This window comes from Oryzias latipes, chromosome 14, assembly GCF_002234675.1.
Source record: "Oryzias latipes chromosome 14, ASM223467v1".
In the NCBI taxonomy this organism is placed as follows: Eukaryota; Metazoa; Chordata; class Actinopteri; order Beloniformes; family Adrianichthyidae; genus Oryzias; species Oryzias latipes.
In genome coordinates this window covers 16,336,792-16,358,168 of record NC_019872.2, presented here as the reverse complement: position 1 = coordinate 16,358,168, position 21,377 = coordinate 16,336,792, and the positions used below count along the sequence as shown (strand labels likewise).

Genomic DNA, 21,377 nt, shown 5'->3' with positions numbered 1-21,377 from the left:
CACAACATTGAACTCCCAGTATAGCTTTTAAATGCAGCCCTTTTTGAAGCACAGGACTGCAAAATAATAAACCTATAAGACATAAGAACTTCATGTGTAAGTGCACTGATCGCCTGAAGGGGTTCCAGATGGAGCGTGCCTTTTATTTATTTATTGTTTGTACAGTTTGGTTCCGGTCAGAACTAATGAGCCACATTAAACACGAGCAAACTGCTTTATTAACAAGCTGCTTTACAACTTCCCAGCATCCCTTTCACTCCAGTGCATCTAACTATTTAATGAGGGCTATTTAACTAGAGTCAATACACCGCCTCCAAATGCTGCTGAATTATTACAGCATCACAGAGAAACTTGGTGAAAAAGAAATTAATGAAATGATGTGCACCTTGGAGTAAAAGAGAAGTGGCATTGAACATGGGCCATACCTCATTAGAGCCACGCTCAAGTTTACTTTTTGAGGAAATGCTGCCCCCTGTTGGTGTCTGACAGAATGCCAGAAATTACATTATACAGTCATGACACATAAGAAAGACAAAAAGCACACGTTTACATCCTTTTTATTGGAATTTGTTTTTTGTTTTGTTTTTACCTGAACGTCATTACGAAGCAAGGACAGTGCAAAGACCGCAGCACAGAGAACACAGAAATGCATCTCTAGACACACATCTTACAAAATTAACATTCTGCACACACTCTCCTCATGGACACTTAAGGCACACACACACACACACTCACACACAAATACTATTTATACTTAATGCATCAAATGTAAAGCAGACGGCAGGAATGCTGATAACTTAACAGCAGTAGTGAGGCATGGACAACTGCAGTGCGATTTCACCAACCAACCACTTCACTTCCATGCCAGCTGAGATGACTGAAGAATTTACCGCATTCATATTAAATATTGGCTTGGCGTGGGATTTATCCTTCAAAATGTAACAATACTGTTTAGAGCGCTGAGGATTTCAGGGTGCAATCTGCAAATAAAAACAGTGAACTGGGGACATGTGAAGACCAGACACTATGAGAAGAATAAGGTAGAAGTTCAAAGCAGTGGAATCTGACTATGAATGTTTGCACGGATGAGGAATTAGATGCTGGGAGAGGCTGTCATAAATCCTGCATCCAACTGTACTCAGAGGGATTATAAGATTATCAAAGAAGCCGGACAACTTTTTGGATTTGTTTAAGTTTTTTTTTTTTTTTTTTAAAGCTAGCAGGACTTAAAGCAACCATCGTTTTTGTTTCCAGCCACAAACAAAAATCTCACTAGATGGTTTTGGAATCAGATTAAATGTAAACAAGCTGGAGGAAAATAAGTACTCTGGCAAAATGAAGATGAAGCTTTGTGGAGGACTAGGAGATTATCAGACTGATTGTGTATTGGGTAACGTGACACAACATCATATATGCTGACGGTAAAGAACAAAGAGCTCCACCCAAGACCACGGCTGGCTTCAAACATGCAGTGACTCTGAGCTTGCTTTTCGTTATTAAGATTCTAAAACGGTTCTAAAAAGATCATAGTCTGTGTCACCATGTTTTTTGGTAACTCATCACATCTAATATACCAACTGAAGTCATCATGTTTTTATTGGGAAAGCTAGGCTCTCTCCGCCTAAAGGAATGACTGGTTTTAAACAGCACAAATGACGAAAAGGTGACATTAACCTCATGAGATAGATGCAGTTTAAGAAGGTGTCATCGATTTGTGACTACATTAAGAGAGGCTTCGTGTTGGAGAAACCTTTTATGCAACAGAGATTACAGCTGAAAGCGTAGTGTCTACATCTGTAGTGGGGTGGCTCTCCCGACTTAAGTGTGAAGCTATCATCCTCTTCCAGGAGCATGTTTTCCCACCAGCAGCAGGGACAACATGGTTCTGGGTGAACGCGGCCCCATGGCTGCAGGCTTCAAACCAGCGACGCTCGCCTCTCTTCTGGCGTCTCCTCCAGGATCTGAAGCAGCAGATCGCTGAGCGGTTTGGAAATAGTGCGGTAACCTGCGGCTGTCAGGTGGAGGTAGTCAAACATGTCTTGTGGGCTGATGGCTCCATCCGAGTGGACAAATTCCCTGCTCACGTCCAGGAACAGAGCCTGGCGCAGTCGCGGCAGCCAGGAGCGCACCAGCCCGTTGACGGTGGCGTTTTTCTCCCTCAGCAGATTGGGACGCTCCCCTCGAGGCAACAAAGACTGAAGAGCACAAAAACATCCCGAATCCTTCTTTAAAGATTAATAAACAAAGAATTGGAAATAACAAAACTGAGGAGGTCAGGGTTCAGATTGATTCTATTGATATTCATCAATAAAGCTTCACCTTTTATTGAATTGATTTCTTATCTAAAAAATAAAAAAACACTGATCAGCTGAGTAAATTGTTTTTTCATGAGTAATCTTATTATCAAATTTTCTGAAAATGCACCAGAGTGTCACTATACACACACTCAGCAATCAATATCACTGCTGACATTGACTTGCACATCACCTCCATAAAAAAAGACAACCGACTTGTCAGCCGCTATTATAGCAATGTGACACGTTGGGTTTGATGATGGTTTCGTTTTTTAAGTGAGAGGCATTATAACAAAGAGCTACATGAACACGGTGATCCCTAAATACCACTTCAACAAACCTGCTGTAATAAGAAGCACCGGATGATCAAAATATGGTTGTTGAAGGAAGTAAAAGCCTCTTCGCCCATCAAGTACATTAACCAGCTTGTTCTGTGTTAAACATGCAGCTCTTCTGACTCACAACTGGCGACCTCTGATGGCAGCTTCTAACCAAGATGTCTCCAGAGGGATCTCAGCTCATTTGCTAATGGAAAATTTGTTACACCTTAATCAACGTGTGTGTGTGTTTTTATGTGTAGCAGTACCATTAATCTCTGGACTATCATTTCATTAAAGTGTGGCTGCAAAGGACAGAATGTTGGTGAGAAATGTATTTAGGGGTTTGATTTTTGTAGAATAAAGACATCTGCAGAGTGAAATGATCATAAATTGTACATGAGAATCTCTTTTGAAAAACATGTTCAAACTCAACTAATTGAATGAAAGGAGACCTTGAGCTTCTAATACGTTCTCCTTCAGCAGATGATACACCAGATCAGGGGTGTCAAAACTTTTATCAAGCAGGAACGTACAGTATTTAGCAGGGTAACTATGTTTAAGGGACAGCGATCCAGTCAGACATTTTTAGCTATAATCTTTAAACGTAAATATAACCTATTCCAAAAATACAGTATTCCAATAATTGGAATATATCTAAATATAAGATGAATGTCTTTACCAAAATTACTCCGAAAAATAATGACTTAGGTTTTAAACACAAAACAAATAACATGTATATACAGTACTTAAAGATTTTTTATTAAACTCCTTAAAGTGCACCTCATGGATTTTCTTTTATTTATTTTTTTCCAAAACCTTTGCAGCCCACAAACTGTGACTCCTACATTTTTTCTGGTGCTTTTGGGGTTATTTTCCCATATCGGCGACCATTAAAAGCTCTTAAAAGTAATCCAAAACCCAAAATAACAATTTCTCATCAGCATAAAGAAACAAAAAATGTTGAATTTGTTCCATCCATCCATCTTTAAAACCCACTGAATCCCTTTCGGGGTCACGGGGCTGCTGAGGTCAACCGAGGTTCTGTTGGGCGAAGGCAGGGTACACCCCGGGCAGATCGCCCGTCTGTTTCAGGGCCACATACTCACATCCACACCTAGGGGCAATTTAGAATCCCCAATTAACCTATGAAGTATGTTTTTGGACTGCAGGAGAAAGCCCGGGTGCAATAGAATGCACGAGGAGAACACAAAAACTCTAAACAGTTAGGTCCCAGCCGAGATTTGACCAAGGGCCTTTTGCAAAGAGATAAGAACAAAACTCCAATGTCCGTTGGACATTTGTATGTTATGATAATGATATAGTGCTGGTAGAAATATTAAAGGGATTTTTTAAAGAGCCTATAACGTGCTATTTTTAATCCTTTTATAGTAAACAAGATCCATGTTTATGAGATTATTTTAGGCACACAAAAGAACAATTTTTGTTTTAAATATTATTTATTTTCACAGCGAATTTTACTACCCAGAAGTAAGGCGACTCAATTCCTGAGGCACCGCCTTTTGCTCCTAGTGGGTGTCGCCCATTTCATGACATCAACCTAGAGTCGGCCTCACCAGCGTTTCTGTGTTTCTCCCAGGAAAACAAACAACATCCAAACTTTTGCAAAGACGGATGTTCATATCGTGCATATAAAAGGAAAGCGTTTAGCCAATCACCGCTAGCTCCAAGAAGTAACGATGGGTGTGTGTGTTAGCCTGGGGGCGGTGCTGGTAGAGCAGACACTTACTGGAAAGGGCAATTCTCACTTATCTATGTCACAATGTGCGAACCCACTCATTTTCAGAGATTGGGAGGGGCTGGTGCTCAGAGAGCAGGTTTGTAGAGGAATACTCAGAATGCATGAATGGATCAAAATACCGCTTTGGGGTTACTTTTCATGAGGAATTAACATAATGCTCGTAAAAGCTAAAAAAAAATGATGTTGCATAATATAGGCCCTTTAAAAGGGTTGCTGGCCAGATTAAAATCCACTGAGGGCTGCAATTTGGACATGCTTGCACCAAATGAGTCTTTCTGAAAGAAAAAAAAATCTAATCCCAAAATGATAACCAGTTATTTACAATTAAAGACGAAAAATATGAAAGTTTAAAGGTTATATGTTTTATGTATTAAAATGTTTCAAGTTACTTGGCTGAACATGCAGTTCAATTCCCGATAATATGGAGTGATGTCACATCCATCTGCTGTTGTGTTGTGCATGTAGCTGTAGTAAAAGTGTAGTCGCATTTAACAAATCTGGACGTTCTGGTATTTTTTTCTGTTTTCCTCTTATTTTACCCACAATGTTTTCCAACAAAAATCAATAAATAGAGAGTAAAAGGAGACGAGAAGGATATTTTTCTGATAAATCGTATGAAATGCACAGACTTTCAAATGTTTTCCCTGTTTTAATATTAAAATAAACAATTTTATGCTGTCCTCAGCACATTACATTACATTGAAAAGAAACATGGATAAGGTTCTGGATGTTTACTTTAAAAAGGCTCATCTGGAAAAATATTTTAGTTATTTAGTCATATCACTTAACTCTACCAAACTTACCAATACAACTATCTTTGCCTTGGGGAGGCGGGTGGTGAGCATTTGTGCGATGGCGAGAATTCCACCTGCAACTTGTTCTGCCGTGTGTTCGTGGTTGTTGGTTCCTACCCACAAGACCACCACCTGCACATGAGGACAGATGATTTTCTTTTTCACAAAAAATGCACTGCAACCAAAATGAACTAAAAGCAGTTTTTAGAGAGAAAAAAAGCCGGTATAATTTCACATCATCACATCATTATAATTTAACCCTTTAACGCCAGAGATGGCGCTTGCTCTTTGACATATCGTTACTCTTCGACTATTAATGCCATCAACATAATTCAGCACACTCTGTCGCAGAGAAAAGCAGCTGAATTATGTTGATTTCACTACAGGGCAGTGTTGCATATCAGCACAAAGGCTGCTTCAGAATTCTCTAGATCAGGGGTTCTCAAAGTTTTTTTAGCGGAGGGCCGAATTAGGAACTTGGCATTGGATCGGGGGCCAATTTTGGTGAAAAAAAATGGATAAACAGAAATAGTTGTTTGTAATAACTTTAATGACCGAGTGTCATTTGTACAATTAACCAGGCCCTCCGGATGTCTTCCCAGTTGCGGTAAGAGGTTGCAGCCCAGATCTTCTACTCGTCTTGTAGTCGTATCATTTGACAGAGTTATTTCTTCAAACTTCTTCTTTTGCTCAGCACAAGCAATGTCAGCTAGTTTCAGCATACATTCGTTTTACAAACTCCCCGTCACTTAAGGGGATTGCTACGCCGGGGCCATTTCCAAAGCCACAACGTAACTACTAGCTTTTGTCCCAGCTTCACTGGATTTAGCCATCTTTGTAAACATCTGCTGCAGCGTAGTCTAGTTGTTGGAGCTTATTGTTGCGCTCCTCGCCGGTAAATTTGTCATAGTTTTTATGATTTGTAACATAGTGACGATTTATATTGAATTCTTTGAGCATTTACCTGCTTGCAAATCAGGCACATGACTTTATCCAGCCCATGAGGTACGACAAAGTAAGCATTTGTCCACTTAGCTTGAAAGCGTCTTTTCTCCTCGCCAACACAACGGTTTTCCTTAAAAGAACCTGCTCTGGCTCTCTTTTATTAAGGGGCCACAAAAAATCTTCCCAAGGGCCGCCAATGGCCCCCAGGCTGCACATTGAGAACCCCTGGTCTAGAATAACATTAATTGAGTAAACAGGTGAAGGGTTACGGCAGTGCAAAGAATTGAGCTAAAGTCCTGTGTTAAAAGGGTTAACTCTTATGTGCTTTGAGGGTTTTGGGTTGGGTTTCCCCGTTTAAATGTTTGCTCAGCAGGTTGTTTGGTGCTCGACTGTCTCATCATCTTAGCCCCACCTTGGGTCGTATGTTCTCCAGTTCTCCATTCTGCAGCCTCCACAAAACATTACAAGTGGTGTCTCCAGCTATCCCAAAATTGAGAGCATGAAGAGGAGAGAACACCTCCCTCCAGACCTGCAGATGAAGATGATGTTACGCAAGTTTCGGAAAACTACAAACTCAATCCCACATAGAACTCGTCTCACCTCATGCTGCTGCATTAATTGCACCATAGAATCTCCAATAAAAAGCACATCGGGTTCGGCATCTTTGCACTCCTGCACAAATCTTGTGTGCTGAAAACACAAACGGAAAATAAGTCCAAGGACAGACACAAAAAAGTTGCTATAATTCTGCTCATAAACATGTCAGGCGTAGAGCCCTGTGCAATCTTTCAGACTAAGATAACAAACACCCTGTGAGATGAGTTTCCTGACTTTTGACTAGCAGGAAGAGACTACTGAGCCGCTACAGTCAGACTAAACCCCACAAGCTCATCATCAGTCAAGACAAGTCTGGTCGGTCTGATGGAGGCCTCGAACCAAAGCAGGCTGCCCCAGTCTTATTGGCTTTGGAGGATTAACCTACCAAGTCTCGCCACCAAATAAGTAAACTGTTGGACTCAAACACACAACGGGAGCACATTTCTGCTTTGTTTAAGCAGACTAAGTCCTTAAAAATGGCACTTTAACATGAGTTGCTGAAAAGTAAGTTAAAAAAAGAAGAAGAGGAGAGTCATAAAAGCCATAATATTTAAGTCTGTAGCAATAAACTGCACTTATAAGTTTGAGAGAAATTATTAGATTAGAGATGCAATAAATCTTTTTATTCATCTTCTAAACAGGGAGGGCTTTGGGGGAAAAAAGTTAATGTGTGGTATTTTGCAGTTTGCTCAAATGCAGTATACGCATGATTCGTGTGTCTGATTTCCTGCTTTAACATGATCGTGTCTGTAAAACACATACCTGTGACAACCACCGTCCGTCTCCTTGCACATCCTCCACAGGCTGAGCCTCCGCCGCGGGGTTCACCTCATCACCGCTCATCCTGCTGGGCAAACCGGGGTTATTCATCACATCCACAGCCTGTCTGTTCAAAATGAACTACACACGAGGAAAGGCGCTGTATCTGCTGTTGATATCAACCACTAGAAAGACGCAATGCTGGATACTAATATTAATAACCAGAGGTTTCTGCTGCAGGCAGCCAGGAGGCAAGAAGACGGAGGATCTAGGCCACTTTCGCTGGTAGTTTTACGATTACAGAGCAAATGGCCTTAAGTTAATCGCAGTTTCAGTTTCCAGCGTTGGCTATATTACCGAGATAATAACGGAGGCATTGAAACAGCTCCCGAGCTGGAAATGATTGGCACTGTTGTTGTCAAACAGAAACTACCTGCTGGGGTGACGCTTTCCCGGCTAGCCGCTAGCTCTTTGACTTCACGCCAACGCTGCCGGGTACGGAGGGAGAAGGGCGGCGGTTGTCACTGTTGGTTGATTAGCAAAAAAAAAGACAGGAAAATGTGTGAAAACAGCAAACTATTGGCTAGCGTCTATGAGGAGGAGAGCGCCTGTGGATGGAGAAACGCTAGGAGAGCCAATACAAACAGCAAATGTCGCAAGTCAGCTGTGTTTATGATTCCCTGAGCTAGGTCTGACAGGCATAAATCCGTGCCATTTTTCTATTTTCATTATTTATTTCAGTTATAAAGAAATATATTTACAGATAAAACCACAAATTTATATTTAATAAAAAAAACTGCTTGCTTTTTGACTCCAGTGCACCACTAAACCGCTGACCACCTGTCAGGCAAAAAAGGAAAAAAGTTAAACAGTTCTGCCAATAACTTACTGTCATTTTTTTAGATAGTATAGCAAAAATAAAATGATACAAGTGTACCCATAGGCTATTATTAAAAGTGCTAATTACTTTAGCAATATATATTTGTTGTCTATTGAAAGAGACGACACTAGGTCACGGGACACCATGAGGCGTTTAAGTGAATCACGGAAACACGAGCTTCACCTTTTCTCTTTTAACATTTGAAAAAATGTTGTTTTCTTCCCCCACACTTCCGACTGTTTTGCACCAAAACAACACGGAAATGGGACAGTTACGCTGCACAAAATAGAAAGTGTAATTATGAAAGAACAGTTCACAAACTGGATTCAGCTTTACCAGTTCTGCTAGAAAAAAAGGGGGACATTTAACTGTTGGTTTAAAGCTTGTAACGATTTTTTTTTAGATATATGTTTTTTTCCCCATTTCAAACCACTATATTATTATTACATTGTTTTTTCAATAGCTTTTTAGATGCCAAATTCTCTGGGTAAATAAACTTACTTCTGTTGCTTTGGGTAAGATAAAAGTTAACAAAGAGAAAAAAAGACCAAAAACATTCTTAAGCGCAGTGAATCAGGTTCTACGCTGGGCAGGTGCAGACAGGCCCTAGAAGAGTTGTACATTACAAAAACACGTTATGAATAAGCTAAAATGAAGATGTTACTCCACAGATCAAGACCTTTTAATTAGCACATATGTAAGCTGATACTGAAAATTATTATATTGTTCAGCATTAAATATCTTATTTGGACAGCTATTTTGATGCATAATCTGGTTTTACGTTTAGGTTCATGTTGGGTGGGCACCTGTGGTGAATCTGTGCAGAATGTCCCAACCACAAAAACACGGGCAGTTGAAGAATTCCTAATTTCCACAAAAAGACCTGCTCTCATGTTCAACCAAGCAGTTTCATAGTTAATCCCAGTTGTTAAAGTGATAATGTAACTTTATCTCTTGTTACATAAAAACTAAAAGCAAACATTTTATTGGGGGCACAGGTCATCCTAAAGACTCAATCTATGTTCACCTCAGCAAAATTGGGTTTGACCTTCCAGAGCCTCTATTCTCACTGATGTCAGAGATGTGAGACAGTAAAATAAAAATAAAATGAAATCCGTTTTAGTTTGCCTAAATGTGTTGTGATCACGTGGCCACTAGGTGGGAATGTACCACTTAGCAATCAGTCGACAAAATTCCCAATATCATTCTTCTCTCTGGCTAATAAACTAACAAACAAACAAATAAATAAATAAGAGAAACCTCGCATTGTTCAGGTGCGGGGGAGGAGGCGGAGCTGGTTGTGCAATGATCTGTCCAGCAAACGTCGCCTATCAGGTGTTTGAGGGCGGCGCTGTGGCATTTTTTCCCGTCCGTCGTTTACTTTAGTTTACAGCATTCCTTTTACCAAACTCTTCCCCGGGAAACGCGGTGTTGTAAAAGCAAGGCTTTTCGGGTATAAATTTACTGGGAAAGTAGACGAAACTCTCCGGAGCGGGAGCGGCACAACAATGTCTAATCACTGTGATCTTATGTGGCTACTGTTTCTGGGAGGACTCGTCCTGCCAGGTGAGTTAACAAGTTCCTCGACTTAATTCACGTTTTGGTGTCAAAGAATTCTAGATACTCTGGTTTTAGTTAGAACCACAGCTCTGACAAACATTAAAACAAACAAATGTTCGCATTTTTACGAGTCTTGTTGAAGGTCTCTCTGATAATTGTAAACGTTATTTATTTAATTATTTATTGAAACGAAATTGAAAAAAGTTAAGAATAACTATCGCCATGAATATAAAATATAATAAAGTGGTTTTAAAACTAAGAGCTCATTTTACGTAGTGAGAGGTTGTTTTTATTTAGTAAGCAGATACAATTAATAATAGAAATACACATGCTAGAATGGATTACCGGAAATGCCTTTTCATTTTCACAATAAAGCTGCATTTGTTGACTCAAAAACAAAATGAAAAATCAATCTGCCAAACTGCTTTTGTCTTTTTCTTCTTCAACACCGCTCATGGTGTCTGTTAATTAAAATGATAAAGAAACTGGTATTTGACATTTCATTTTCAAAAAGTTCTCTAGTAAATGTGTAACAATATTCAATTAGAAATATCTAATTTGACAATTAAAATGGATTAAGTACAGAAATGCTTTTTCATTTTCATGATGTAACTGCATCAATTGACTCAAAAATAAAATAATCAATCTAAAATGCTTTTTCATTTTCTTCTTTAACACTTCTCATTCTGTGACATAATTAAGTCGATAATGCAAAGAGAGGGGCTGCATTTTCCTTTTCTCCTCGAGTGCACAGAAACTGTCTCTTAAATTCCAGTCAGCAGTTCCGAGGGGGGCAGAGCGATGGAGTCAGTGCTCACTCTTCTTCTGCGTTGTTGGCCCTACCGGCAAACGTTCTCAAACATCTGTGCACAATCCTTGTTGGGGATTAGCTTTCCAGTTGGAATTACCAACAGTTTCAGAGTGTGATGCCCGTGCCAAGGTTGAGAAGGTTTTAGAGAGCTTGGCTGAACACTCTACCGTCACAGACACCAATGTTGACGAAGTTGTCTTGGCCAACTTGCTCTCAGGCCTTCAGCAACTGGACGGCGTCGCGCATGGAAGGGGTTGACCAGTCATCAACATCCCTTTCCATGCGATTGAAAGAGATTTGTTGCAGGGCCTCAGCGTCCAGGAAATAGTGGAGGTGTTTGGCGTAAGTCGCCATACTATACATTGGAGGATGATTGAAAATGGATTGAGGTCAACTTTGTATAACTTATTTTATTTTTCATCCCGATGTTTGCAGAAATGGACACATACAGAAGTTGATGGAGATTTAAATGATGGGACATTATTACTACACTAATGCTAGCCTGCAAGAGTACTTAATGGGTGCATACCCTCCTCTATCACCCACGCAAATTTTAATAATGTATCAAGTAATAAAATACTATCATTAAAATTTTACTAGTAAATGTATCTTTTTTCTGTTTAAAATCAAGTTTTGTCAAAGACAGTTAGAATTTTTGTTTTGCAATGAATGCATTGGATTAGGGCTGCACGATATCAGCAAGTAAACATGAATAAAAAGCAAAACAACTAAATACATGATTTGCATTTCACTGCAACAGTTTAATTTGAATAATAGTCAACTTAACTTAAATTACACTCCAAATGACCCTCTTCTACAAAGAAGTGAGCATCTAACATAAAAGACTCCATCTGATTGGTCACTAATGTAAAGGAGTCCATCTGATTGGTCAAACGCATAAAGGGATTTATTTGATTCATTAAATACTTCAAACTGCTATAAAAAGAGGCAAGCGCTTGCTTCTGTGCGTCGATTGCCTCTGCCTCTCTGGCACACCTGTGCTTCGCAGAGGCGCGTGCTGTGCAGAGGTTACTGCTGCTCTCAGTGACTTTTTTTTTCCTTCTCTCTGTGACTTTTACCGGTATGTTTTTTTTTAACCAGCCCTTTTAGTGCTCTTACTACCATATTGTTACATGTGTTACTGCCGCTTTAGGTACCATAACCATTTGGCCTGCAACAACCGTTTGGGGTTGTTCGACCAGTGCTGACGTCACATCATGTGATTGGCTGTCCGTTGGTCCGATGACGTGTCAGATAGTGATTGGTTTGGACAAGTTACTATACTACCATTGAAGAAGATATTATGTGGTCCGCTGTAAACAAACAGAGCTCCGACAGAGCAAGATTATCTTCTAAAGTGCTTTTATTATTATGATTATTATTAAGTGCATTGCAGTCGAACGGACTGCAATGCACACTGTAACAAAGCACCTTCCCTGCCTGCGAACACGAAGCTACGAGACTCCAGCTGCTCGTCAGAGACACGGTTCACTTGTGTGGAGCAGCAGGTTTATTCTAACAGCCACAAATCTTTTTACGAAGAGGGTTGTGGCAAAATCTCTCTATAAATATTTCAAAGAATAATGTCAGACACAACTTATGAAGGAAAAGACATTTAGGTTACAAAAGGAAACGTGAAATGAAAATATGTAGAGCCCGAGGAGATCTCCGAGTTTGTCCAAGTGGGGTTACCGTAGTGTGACGTTATCCTCAGTCGAAAGGACCCCGAACAGTTATTGCAGGCCGAATGGTTACGGTACTTACACCGAGTCACAGGCACTGTTTGTAAATATATCATCCCTCCCTCCCTTACACAAGCGGCGGTTTCAGCACATGCACATCCTCATTCTACAACACGTTTCAATGTTGGCACATGCGGCTTATAATCAGGTGCGCTCTATAGTCCTGAAATGACGGTAAATGGCTTTACAGTATTATTATTTTATGAGGAAGAGCACATTTGCATGCATTACACAACCAAAAGCTTAATTCAGATCCCGGTAGAAAAAGACTGTCATAAAATCACTTCTTTAACCATGTCTATGAAGACTCTCATTCATCCAGGTAGATTCCGTCATAGTGGTAGGTTTATTGGTTGTCATCTGGACTTGGTTTTTAAAGTTGAAGACGTTTCACCTCTTATCCAAAATGCTTCTTTAACCAGTTGTTCCTCTTCTTTCTTTCAACCTTCCTCCCTGCATAGACTAGCCTGATCCCTGCTTGCTGTGATGAAAAGAACAGTCTACTCCTGTTCATGAGTCAAACAGAAACTATTAACACACGACAGACACAAGTACATACTGCAGAGGAGTCTCTCAATCTGCAGTTTAAAATGATGTTGCAAAATACAGGCAGAACTGGTGCATAATCAAACTGTCAGCTTCTGGTGAGCTTAAATTCTTTCTTTTTTTTCTTCATGACAGACGTGTATCACTTTTTTTCGACCAGGCATCAGGCAAAGGCTGAGTGTCTTTGGAACCAAATGTTTCTGTGGCTCATTTGCTGATGTGAAGGACCATCAGTAAGGCCGGCAACGGATTAAGAAGGAAAAATTGACAGCGGTGACACTAAAATTTAGATTTAAGGCAACACAGATAGTTTCTGACTCAGTGGAAGCGGTTTTGTCACTGTGGCGACCCCTGATAGGATACGCTAAAAGGAAAACGATAACATCTCTCTGTTTTGAATTGTTTATCCTTTTCAAAATATTTCTCAGACGCACAGAAGAGACATCAGTTTATAAAACAATCTGTGTCCCTTTTAAATATTGTTACTCCAAAGAACTGGAGCCAGGGATTATAATCTTTTCTTTTGTTAAGAATGGTTTAGGGCAGTGTTTTTCAACCTTTTTTGAGCCACGGCACACTTGACAAAAATCCCGCGGCACACCAGCATCCAAAAATTAAAAAAAAGGAGATACTCATAGTCTGTATTGATCTACAGCCCCTCCACATCTTACATGCCTTTTTGTGATAATTGTGGCAGAAAAAGCTGCACGTTGCAGCTGTTTTTTCTAAAAGGTGTAATAAAAGTTAAGTTAGAAGATTTAAAAACTGTTTGATGTGTGTTCGTTGTGGTTTCAAGACGTTTAAGAGGAAAGACTCATTTTGCGGTGAGACGCTGTCACTTTAACTCATTGCATCATGGGAGATGTAGTGCAAATAACCACCGAAAGCAGACAGACTAGCATCTCTGAGCTTCATTGTTTTGTTCACTTTTTCCACGGTCTGATACCGCGGAAAGCTACACCGCTAAAGACGAGCTTTAGCTGGTATTTTTGTTAGAACTGAGCGACTTTATGAGCAGAATCGGAACAAGGAAGTGAAGACTTTAAACACTTCTGATTGGTCAGACTGATGACGTGTGATTAAGCTTCCAAGGATGATTGACGGAGACATTTTCCAAAAAGAGTTTTAGCTGCAGCGAAATCGCAGTACCGTCATTCTTATAAAAATGTCTTTAATAGAATCAAATAAACAAAAAGAAAAAAAGTCTTTTATGATCTTTCATATTCCAAACTACTCAGTGTTTTAACAGGGCCTGTTTGGATGAACAAAGAGCTGATTTCCTGGAGATGGAAAATGTTTTTAGATCAGTTAATGATTAATGAGGGTAATTTCCCACGGCACACCTGACCATCTCCCACGTGCCGCCGGCACACTGGTTGAAAAACACTGGTTTAGGGTCAACTATACTATAGTAAATTATACAGAAGACACTGAATCTGAGACAGCATCTTGGCTGGTAATCCGTTACATTTTTCTATGACATTTTTAATGACTTGAATTGAATTGGTTTTGGTTAGGTGTTTGGTTTATCATTTGATAGAACATTTTAACTTAGTTTCCATTCCCATTGTCATTCAGACTAAACTCCTTTAATGCCAAAGAGAACTGAAACTTATCTTTTTTTTTTCTTCTTTCCTGATCCAAAAAACGGTGTCTGTAAAAGGAAATCCCAAAGTATTAGTTCTCCTTTTCTCCTCAGCTGTCTCTCAAGCTTCACTGAAATCAATTCAAAATGAATCTCTCTCAGCTGCAACGTCCTTTTTATTTTTAACTGGTCATGTCGTTGAATTTTTAAACCGTTTATCCAGAACAGGTTGATGCAGGAGGCTTGTGTACTAGAAGTTTTAAACGCTTAATATGAGCTGGCTTTGACATCAGCAGGGCTTCAGTAAGCCTCCTTAGCCTTTTATAAACCCATGTCAGCATTTCCATCTGCACTGGTTGCTTTTAATGGCTTTCACTTCCTTTCTGATTTTGCTCATTTGTCTTATTCCTGTAATACTCAGTACTTTCTCAACACTTTCCGTACCACTTTCTGTCTGGAGTTTGCATGTTCTCAGCGTGCATGCGACAGACTGGCGACCTGTCCAGGTTGACCCCTGCTTTCGCCCACAAGTGGCCGGGATAGGCTCAGGCAGCCCCGTGACCCCGAAAGGGATAAAATGGAATAGAAAATGAATGAATACTCAGTAGCATGGAGTGCACCGCTTTCATGCTTCCCAGACCCCCTCCTACTGTCATAGCAGTGGTTTAGCGTCCACCTAAGCCCAACAGTGACTTTTTGGATCAATTTAGATCTCTGCTCACCCACCTGTCATCCCTGTCGCCTAAAGTCATTGTGATGGATGATTTTAATATTCATATTTACCATTGCAGCCTTCCCCTCACCAGAGACTTCTGTTTGGGCTTGGCCAGTTTTAACTTTTACCAATCTGTTAAATATACCCACATTAAAGGACATACTCTGGACTTAGTCTGGTGCTCCAGCTTTACTCCCGTTAACTGTTCTGCTGACAAGATCCAAATCATAGATCATTTTCTAGTTTCATTTAGCATATCTGTTTGTCTGTTACTAAACCTTCACGCCTAATCTCTTTTCACCATGTCAGAAATATTAATATAGATATGCTCTCCTCCCACATTAGTCACATTTCATTTCCAGATTCTCTTGATCCCGATGCACTTGTTATTTGTTACAATAATGGTCTTGTTGATATTCTGAGCCTCCTTGCTCCTCTCAAAGCTTGCCGTGTTTCCTTCACCAAATCTGCCCCATGGTTCACTCCTGAACTCCGTAAAATAAAAGCTAGAAGTCGCCAGCTTGAGCGGCTCTACAGAGCTGGACTGTCTGTGCACAGGGGAAATGTTTAAAACCCATCTCAGAATGTACAAAGCCCTGGTATCACTCACGAAAAGAGATTATTACTCTGAACTGATCTGCGTCAACAAAGGGAATCTTAAAACTATTTTTTTTAAATAATGAATAGCATCTTTTAGGCCCCCCATAACATTCCCCCCTTGTATGAACTCCCCCAAGACCACCTATATCTAAGGTCTCCTTTGTTGCTGTCCAGTTTCAACTAAACTGAACTATCAATCCCAATTGTAACCTGCAAAGAATCATGAAATGATTGACATCCTTGCAGTGCCTAAGTTAAATGTTATCCGTTTGCTCTTTCACAGAGAGGTAGTTCTGTTAAAAACAGGAAAAGTGGCAAATCCAGTTTGGTTAGAGAATTGTTGTTTTGACAAGCCTTGAAAAAAATAATTTTTTTCGCTCTACTATTTTTACTATTTCATTGCTGTGAAGCTCAAAATAGATTCTGTATTTCCTCTACAACGGCAATGTTCATCTGTGAAGTATACTTTGATTTTAATCGACTAGCTTTATGCTTCCACTTCCTTGTAATCTATCTTTTTTTTTGCCTGTTCTTTCTTTCCTGGTTCCCCTGGTTTTTGTTTTTTCTAAGATCACAAAGTTTCTGTGATTTTTGAAATATCCTCCAAATAACTTTTTCGCTCTTTTTGACCAGATTATCCTAAAAAGATCCACTCTCATTTATTTGCAAAATGTTTTATCTTTTTTTAAACTGTTTTTAGATATACTTCCAATCCACATGTTTTTTTGCAAGAATGATTTAATTAATTAAAAGAAAAGTTTTGGTTCACATTTAACCTCCTTTAAAAGTTCCCAAAAATGATATGGCTTGTTATAGTGGACTCTTAAAAATAGGAAATAAACATTATGTACAATTATTTCTGAAAACTTTACCACTTTCTTAAATGTTTTTTGGTACCTGTAAACTGATGTTGAGACTGTTTACGCTTGACCTCCATGTGTAAATGAGTTCACAACTGTTCTCAAATAGTCACACAATAAATGTTGTTTCTGTTGTTTATAAATGCAAAGAAATGCATTTGTGGAGGTTTTCGGCTATAAAAATCTTGACAAATTGTGTAAAAATATTTTCACAAAAATGTTTAAATGAACTCTGTAAGTCTGCACATGCAATTCTGGTTTGTAAAAGACTCTCAATGATAGTTACTGCAGAGCTAAGAATTCTCTTATTTTTGCATAGTACCATGGCTCATTCTTTGTGTTTTTTGTTTTAATTTCAGAAATGGAAGTGTCTGCAATAGAAGTTCATACTCCAAGTGAGGTGGTTGCGGTCAACGGGTCAGATGTGAAGTTGAGCTGCACATTCAAGTCCACTCAGCCGGTGTCGGATCAGTCAGTCACTGTAGTTTGGAACTACAGACCTCCTAATTCACAAGCTGAAATCTCGGTAAATAAATTCCTTTATTTTAGTGCTGTGACGATTTTTGATCACCGCGGTGTTGAACCAGCAGGGGGCGCTGTGTCTCAGTTAACCGCACAAACTCAGCTTTTCTCTGCAGAGGAAGGAACCAAATGTTGGTTTCAAAACTGTGACTTATGTTCCCAATGTAGTGGCACAAATACAGTGTTGTTTCTACACTAACTTAATCCCCGGGTCAGTAACCCCCCAGCGCCCCCCGCACACACAATTTGACTACATCCTTTTGTGTTCCCTATTTTTATTTGAATATGCATGAACTGTACTCATATTATGGGGGGGGGGGGGGGGGGTTTACGATTAGGCCTAAAGGACCTAAATCCAAAACAAGCTTTAGGTCGCGGGATGAACAAGATAAACATTTATTGAACATACGAAAGCTAAACTTTTAAAACTTTAAAATGTAACTTTTTGAACATAAACATGAACGAAAACAGGAATATTAATCCAGAATAAATTAAGTTAAACCTTAAATAACGTATAATATGTTGCTCTCCATAAGAATATATTCTGTCAAAAGTATACAAATATGAACATGTTACAGGACAAAACAAACAAACTCTGCGGTAAAGTAAATAATAGAAAACCAATAGTGACGCTGATATTTTCTATTTATTTTTTATTTCAAGCACAATTGCCTGTATGGCCCGTGCCTAAAACCACTACTGCACAAGGATTACTTCATATGACATCAGTGTAACAGAAGAACATAGAAAATGTCTTCTGTGATCCACTTGGTCTGCTGTATTTCCCACATAATTGTCTTTTTTAGGAAAAATTGGCCTGGGTTCTTTTGGGTTGAAATAATTAGTATTTAATGAGCAGAAATAGAACGGGTCCTATAGCTCTGATCGTCATTCACACTCATTTTTCAATTTTTTTTCTAAATTTTAGTGACTGGAGCTGAAGCCAATTCTTGAAAACCACTTTTCAAACTTATACTTTTCTCCAAGTTTCAGTAGAAATGGATTTTCACGTCTGATGTTGCAAAAATTATTTGTTTGCTTTATTTATTTATTTTTGTGATTGTGTCAGGTTTTTTACCACCAAGGCACCCCATATCCTGAGGAGCAAGGGCTCTTCAAAGGCCGTGTTGTGTGGTCAGGCAATGTCGTGAAGCGGGATGCCTCCATCACCTTGCAAAAGGTTTCTCCAACCTTTAATGGCACCTACACTTGCCAAGTGAAGAATCGACCCGATGTGCTCGGCAATCATGGAGAGATTGACCTTAAGGTCGTCAATAAAGGTTAGACGGACAGCGTTGTGCACATTATTAAAGAAAACTCCAATTCTCATATAAGTGATTAAAGTTTGTGTTTTCTGGAAAGATAACTCTTTAGAGTACAGCCCACCCTTTAAGTAGCCTGTAACTGCTTAGGAATGATAATATGGATTTGTAATTATGATTTACATATGTATAAGTGTGTTTTAGATTAGAATACACAACAGAGGTTGGAACATTTTAATTGCAAGGAAATTAGATTTCTGGATATACCCTGTTTTCTTTTAGGTTACCCACCTACCTTGTACTAACAATATTCATACCTTAAAATAACAAAAAACAAAACGAAAAAACGGCCTTACCTACACATTGTGTGCTGTACTCTATAGCCTTATCTCTGTTAATAATGTAGATGTTTGAGTTTGTTTGAAAAGCTGAAACAGGCTGACATGTGTTTTAGTGTCTAAAAAACTTAAACAATCTTAGTGCTTGCATTATGAAATGACAAAATGTTAAGTTGAACCTGTGCTTTCTGTCATTTGTTTTCTGCTTTAAGTCTCTGTATCGGAGATCGGAATTCTGGCAGCCGCGGTTGGAGGCAGCTGCGCTGTGATCCTGGTCATCCTTGGCATCATTATGGGAGTAAAGTTGTACAAGAGAAGGCAAAAAGAAATGATGGACATAGAGGTGTACTCTGTTGGAAAATCAGATCTATATTAAGGACCAATGAATGGGAGCTCCTGTCTTTCTCTTCCTCACGGGAAAGAAGATTATCTGGATGTCGGTGTGGGTCTGTTTCTAAGAAATAGATGTGTAGAATGCCTTTTTAACACATAATTTGCTGTTAATAATTAAGGTTGGTTCATTAATAGAGATAAGAGGAGGTAAACCTTGAGTCTGTTTTAACTGCAGAGTATTTGCATTTTTATAGTTTTAGGAAAAAAATGAATTGATTGCAGCGACAAAAGTTAGTTGAGTTTCAACTTTTTAAATTATATATTGATATGTGTGGATTTATGTGAAAGTGGGTGGGAAATGTCAGTCTTAATTCACAGCAGCAATGCTGAAAGGGAAGGTTTTTTACCACAATGCTTTGCTATTAAACATGTTTGCCTTTAAAAAAAAATTAAAAATCATAATACATTTCAATTAAAAATCATTTTTCAGCCTCTCATACATGGCGATGCTGCTGTGAATCGAATGGAACATCTTTAGTCTAATAACTTGTCCAATATGAGGAAACTTTCTTTTTTTTCTCTGAACAAATGATACAATATCAACAGCTTGTGTCTTCTTTTGATAAAGCCTGCAATGAACCGAACCGTGCAGGGAGATTACATTTGATTTTAGGTGTCTTATGGTCTATTTCTATAGCTGTGTTGGCTGGTTTCAGCCTCTGATTTGTATATGTTTTAATATTGCCTTTATATTCCAGACAGCAGGCACTTTCAAAGTTAAAATGATGGTTTACGGAGACTGTTAGAATGACTGCTTTGATGTCGATGCAGATGGTGAAGATTTCAAAGTTGCACAGCTAAAATAATTGACTGCTGCCTTCGCTCTACAGTTTCTGTTGTGCTGAGTAAATGACATTAACCAGGCAAATGCAGAATATTACCCTGCAAATGCAAGGAATTCCTCTTATTCTCTTTCTTTTATTACAGCTACACAGTTTTAAATGTAGGTCAGCAATTTCAGTTTGTTTACCGGTGGGTGGCACAAGCAGTCACCGTGTTAAAGTTTAACTCTTCTAAATTTGGACAATTTATTGATTTTGTTTTGGAACTGGACTTGTTTTTTTATTAATTCAACAACCTTGCATATTTTGTCTAATCGGACTACATTTCTTTGTAAATGCTGGATATTTTTGGACCAGAGAGCTGTTGTCTAAGCCATGAATTTTTCAGGCTTCATTAAAATATTTTTCATAGATCTTTTTCTCTCTCTAAAGAGCAGATACATTGTGATTTAAAGTGTTAATCAGACTGTGCCTTTGCTATACAGTGCTATAAGACTCTTGCAAATTCTCATATTGCCCTGCAAAAACATCCTCTGAGAGAATTTAAGATAATTTAAATTAAAGAAGAAACCAACTAAAAAGGCATTAGGTGTGATTTTGTCTTTAAAGGATGCCTTTTTTCAGCTTTCATGAAAGACTTAATGATGTTCAAAGACAACAAATCCCAGTTTTTACTACTTTGCTAACTCTTGAAATGATTTTCATTAAAAAGTATTGTATATAGTTTATTAAAAGGAGAACTTTATTCTTGTTTTTTAATTGCATCACTGAAATGCTTCCTGTATTTTTTAGAAACTTTGGAATAAAAAACTCTATTTAAATAAACTCTTGTTTCCTGCTTCTGATATGCCTCAGAGGCTGAGAGTAGAGATGTCTGGTGAGGATCTGTGACATTTTACTTCTGTGCCACTCTTTTGTGGCCACATGAAACACATTTATTCAGAAGTTCACACATTAGGGGTTTCAAGGTTAAAGGTCATTATAGCCTCCTTCTTTAGAGACCTGTTGGTTCTTATGTATGCAATTAAGCAAATAAAAAAAAATGAGATTGGCGGAAATATTCAACACTTAAAACCTCTACTGTGAGAGCACTTTCTCTGAGCGTTAGAAGAAAAAGTAAAACCTTGGTATCTGCCATACCTTCCATAGTAACTGTGGGAACTTTTCACAATCTAAGCTAAAATGTGAAGAATGTTACCATTCACGTCTATTTATAGGATTCTGTTGATGGGGCTCAGTTTGAGATGTACCAACTGAAATAGGCAAATGTCAAGCTCATTGGCTATCCAAGCTTTGAGTAAATCTGATGTTTG

The 21,377-nt window shown here is 38.9% G+C and overlaps 2 protein-coding genes across 5 annotated transcripts; one reads left to right on the top strand and one right to left on the bottom strand.

Moving 5' to 3' along the window:
* Positions 1–541: 541 nt before the first annotated feature.
* Positions 542–8,477, bottom strand: LOC101159126 (platelet-activating factor acetylhydrolase IB subunit beta). 4 transcript variants are annotated; one of them, XM_011483624.3, is made up of 7 exons: positions 8,358–8,477; positions 7,902–7,992; positions 7,472–7,556; positions 6,713–6,802; positions 6,525–6,641; positions 5,177–5,299; positions 1,687–2,195 (listed from the first exon to the last, which is right to left on the bottom strand). In XM_011483624.3, exons 3-7 carry the CDS (start codon positions 7,550–7,552, stop codon positions 1,917–1,919), a joined length of 690 nt encoding a protein of 229 aa, XP_011481926.1. In that variant the 5' UTR covers positions 7,553–7,556; positions 7,902–7,992; positions 8,358–8,477; the 3' UTR covers positions 1,687–1,916. The 4 variants fall into 4 exon arrangements, with proteins under 4 accessions (XP_004076537.1, XP_011481926.1, XP_004076538.1 ...); XM_004076490.4 differs by having other exon boundaries at positions 7,472–7,553; XM_004076489.4 differs by lacking the exon at positions 8,358–8,477 and having other exon boundaries at positions 542–2,195; positions 7,472–7,553; positions 7,902–8,152.
* Positions 8,478–9,653: 1,176 nt separating this feature from the next.
* Positions 9,654–20,931, top strand: LOC101170207 (myelin protein zero-like protein 2). Its single transcript, XM_004076536.4, has 4 exons — positions 9,654–9,914; positions 17,127–17,293; positions 18,359–18,569; positions 19,102–20,931. The coding sequence occupies exons 1-4, from the start codon at positions 9,857–9,859 to the stop codon at positions 19,263–19,265; spliced, it is 600 nt and encodes a 199-aa protein (XP_004076584.1). The 5' UTR covers positions 9,654–9,856; the 3' UTR covers positions 19,266–20,931.
* Positions 20,932–21,377: the final 446 nt, after the last annotated feature.